The 3,967-nt window shown below is 44.8% G+C and overlaps 1 protein-coding gene across 1 annotated transcript in view; it reads left to right on the top strand.

Annotated features, from left to right (window-relative positions):
- Nucleotides 1-1,997: 1,997 nt before the first annotated feature.
- Nucleotides 1,998-3,967, top strand: part of ezh2 (enhancer of zeste 2 polycomb repressive complex 2 subunit) — a gene marked incomplete at its 3' end in the record, with an annotated part of 7,832 nt that continues 5,862 nt past the window's right edge. Inside the window, 5 exon segments of the mRNA XM_014027561.1 lie at nt 1,998-2,613; nt 2,694-2,822; nt 3,056-3,175; nt 3,255-3,375; nt 3,497-3,667. Of these exon segments, the coding sequence (XP_013883015.1) occupies nt 2,437-2,613; nt 2,694-2,822; nt 3,056-3,175; nt 3,255-3,375; nt 3,497-3,667 (718 nt within the window).

Here is a 3,967-nt window from a genome sequence, read left to right as displayed (position 1 = left end):
TATATATATATGTCAAATGTCACCTCTCCTGCTGTATTTAAACTCAGTCCGAACAAAAGAAAATTCCAAACATGGGACGATCATTTATAAAGGTTTCATGAAGGTCTTTATATTATTTGATCATTTGTTTGCCTTTCAATTAATTTCCATTTTACCCTGAACGCAGCATGAAYACGTCATTAAAATTTCAACCAATGGCTGCTTGGAGGGGGCGTGGCTTAACAAACCTCTCGACCCATATCCTGCCCAGCTGACCGACCACAACAGAAAAGTAAAAAAACTGACGGTTTTCAGATGTTTTTGTTTATTTCCGGTGTATTGTGACGCTGTAACACCTGACCATCCGACAGGTACTGTCTTCTTTGCTCGTCCTGATCTCACCTGCGCTGTCAGAGAACACTTTCTAAAATACAAGATTAATAAGTTTTTTATTGAGTTATAACAAAATATGTTGACTGGTATGTTTAATAAAACCTATTATAAAACATTAAAGTAGTTGTCACAGGGTCCACTTTGTGTTCATTCAGAACAAAGGGAACCTGTCCGCATGACCCCGCTGCGTGGCCTCCGGTTTATCCTCCACTCCTATTGGCCAGCATCTGACCAATCCCAGAGCTCCGAAACTAAAAAAAGCAAACATCCGCCTCAGCGATTGGTCCAACCGTTTGGCGCCTCTTGAATGTGCAGCAGCGGAGGGAGAGGGTGGGCGGTGAGCAGTTTGAACCGTCTGTGTTCAGGCGGAAACATTTCATTAAACCAGAGCTGGTTAAAGTTCAAATAATAACCGTGATCACCCGCGACACGCCGTGGGTTTTACACCGCAGTCAGAGGGTAACGCGAGGACACCGTAGTTGCTGCTGTTAGCCGAGTGCCGGGGCTCGAAGCCGGGTGTCGCGCGCAGAATTGTCCTCCCGCTGAGCTAACCGCTAACTAGCCTTGGAGCTAACGCTTCGGCTAATCTCCAACACAAAGGAGCGCTCCGGCCGGTGTTCGCCGCGTCCATCCCCGGATCGGTCCGTTGAATGAAGGCTGGTCCTCCCGGAGAGGTGAGCGCAGCTGTCAGTGCGGGTGTCTTTGTTTACAACCTGTTTTTTATTTCTTTAAAGGTTTATTCTGGAKGCTTTATCAAAACCAACTGTTAGCTAGCTCATCGAGCTCGTGCCAAATTCACGTTAACACGAGCATGTAAAGAAAACACACCGTTTAAAGCCTGATTCTAGTGATGAACTCGCTTTATGAGGACTCAGAGTTGATGTTTGTGATGAAAACATCTCACCCAGYGTGTTGGACCGGGCTTTGCATGGTGTCTCTGCGGGGAGAAGCACATGATTTTCAGGGATAAACTCTGCTAGCTGTCGGTGCTCACCGCTTGTTTCCTGTTTGTGTCACATTATCTGCGGCCTGATGAGCTTTCTGTTCATTTACAGCTTTATTAAAGCTTTACAAGCTGCTATTATCTGTTTAAAGTCAACTTTCAAAACAGTTTTATGATAAGATTTCTATTTAAAAAAGCTTAAAATAACTTTTAAATAGTTCTAAGATTAAAAAACATAAACTTACAGCGTTTTAAAATGGCAGCTTCTGATTTCCTGTTGACCAACAGGAAAAGTTTCCATCAAGGATGTTAGTTATTTTTTCTAAAACTGTCTAAATGATTATTACATGTTTTTATTTTCACCGTTTTATTCATAATAAACCATAATTTTGTCACACTATTGTACAAAGTATGACAATATAATAACTATATAATATAGTGCAATGACAATAAAAATTACCTTATCTTGTTAGTTTAATATTTACATTATAATTGTCATTTAAAGACGGTCATGCAGCAACAGTTATAATTCATTACAAATTAAAACAGTACCAACAGAAAACTAACTTATCAGTTGTGTTCATGTTTTTTTCTTTTCCTTTTTATTTATTGTTCTTTTATCTTATATAAATAATAATAATAATGATCAAAAGTTTCTGTCGTTAAAACTTTTTTATATAGTAACAAACCTTTTATTTCTTCTAAAGACTGAGTTTGTTACGACAGGAAACAAAGTTAAACATTTTGCTGGAGGATAAAAGGAGCACCTGGTCAGCTCACCTGCTCATCATCTCTGCAGTTTGAAGATTAAATCGGTCAAAACGTGTCTGACGGCCGTCTGACGCCTCTGATCTGCTGCCAGCGTTTAGTCAGAGCCGGCGGGCAGCAGGAGGAGGTTGGCGTTGTGTCGGGGTGGCAGATGGATGTTTGAGCTCCTCGCAGACACATAAATGTCATAAATGAGGCTGACACTTCCTGTCTGAACTTCCTGTTAACAGCCGCATTGTTTGAAGAGGCGTTAAAAACAGAAACTAGAGCTGGAGTTGTGCTGATTCTGGTTTGACCCGTCTGGTGAAAATGTCACTTTTTAAAATAACGAGCTGTCAAGAGTGGTTGGCATCATGATGAGGGGTGAAGATGTGAGGACTCGATCACATCCAGGTCCTGTCTGCAGGTCCATCATGGTTCTGACGGGGAAGCGTTCAGAGAAAGGTCCTGCCTGCTGGAAGAGGAGGGTGAAGTCTGAGTACATGAGGCTTCGGCAGCTGAAACGCTTYAGACGAGCCGACGAGGTCAAGGTGGGTTCACAGGAACAGGCGGGCTCGGGTTTGAGTCTGTGGTCCTGCTCTGTAACAAACGGGTCAACTTCCTGTTCCAGAGCATGTTCAACTCCAACCGTCAGAAGATCCTGGAGAGGACCGATATTTTAAACCAGGAGTGGAAGACCAGGAGGATCCAGCCGGCTCACATCATGAAGTCCGTCAGCTCTTTACGAGGGACCAGAGAGGTGAGAGAACCTGGGGACGACCTGGATAACCCAGAGTTGATCTGTCTAATTCTGAGTTGATCTGTTTAACTCTGAGTTGATCTGTTTAACTCTGAGTTGATCTGTTTAACTCTGAGTTGATCTGTTTAACTCTGAGTTTTCCTAACTCCAGTATGACCTCACTCTAAGATGATCTAACTAACTGTGAGTCTAACTCTGAGTTGAACTCCGGGTGGTCTCTCCTCTCCTCTCAGTGCACGGTGGACAGCGGGTTCTCAGAGTTCCCCCGTCAGGTGATCCCCCTGAAGACCCTGAACGCCGTGGCCTCGGTTCCTGTCATGTACTCGTGGTCTCCGCTGCAGCAGAACTTCATGGTCAGTCTGGACTTCCTGTGGTTGAGACAGAGACACGCTGACCCTCAGCTGTCTCTGAGTCATGTTGTTCTGTCCTCAGGTGGAGGACGAGACGGTGCTCCACAACATCCCTTACATGGGCGACGAGATCCTGGACCAGGACGGGACCTTCATAGAAGAGCTCATCAAGAACTACGATGGGAAGGTCCACGGAGACCGAGGTGAACCTGCTGATGGTTTAATGTGAACATTTGTTTGTGAAGCTGCTGCTTCCTGTTGGAGCAGATCAAAGAGGTCAGTTTGCCTCCATGTTTCAGTCTCAGCTCTGAGTTTGGGTTGCAGAGTGCGGCTTCATCAACGATGAGATCTTTGTGGAGCTGGTCAGCGCTCTCACAGAGTACAGCGACAACGAGGACGACGAGAAGGAGGAAGAGCAGGACTTCAAGGTGGACAAGATGGACCTGTGTGACGGCAAAGACCACCCAGAGGACCACCGCAAAGAGAGGCTGGAGGGTGGGTCCAACAGACGTCATCTACAAGCTTTGAAGTTCTTAAAGGAAAGAAGTGCTGGAGATCAGTGTCCACGGCTGAACATCTGTTTAACATGTCAGCTTTGTGCTGATCGTTTCAGCTGATTCAGCTGTTTGTTTCAGCTGATCGTTTCAGCTGCTTCAGCTGTTTGTTTCAGCTGCTTCAGCTGTTTGTTTCAGCTGATTCAGCTGTTTGTTTCAGCTGCTTCAGCTGTTTGTTTCAGCTGTTTCAGCTGTTTGTTTCAGCTGCTTCAGCTGTTTGTTTCAGCTGTTTGTTTCAGCT

Source organism: Austrofundulus limnaeus, unplaced genomic scaffold (assembly GCF_001266775.1).
Source record: "Austrofundulus limnaeus strain Quisiro unplaced genomic scaffold, Austrofundulus_limnaeus-1.0 Scaffold662, whole genome shotgun sequence".
Taxonomy (NCBI): domain Eukaryota; kingdom Metazoa; phylum Chordata; class Actinopteri; order Cyprinodontiformes; family Rivulidae; genus Austrofundulus; species Austrofundulus limnaeus.
This window is presented reverse-complemented; position numbering and strand designations above follow the sequence as displayed.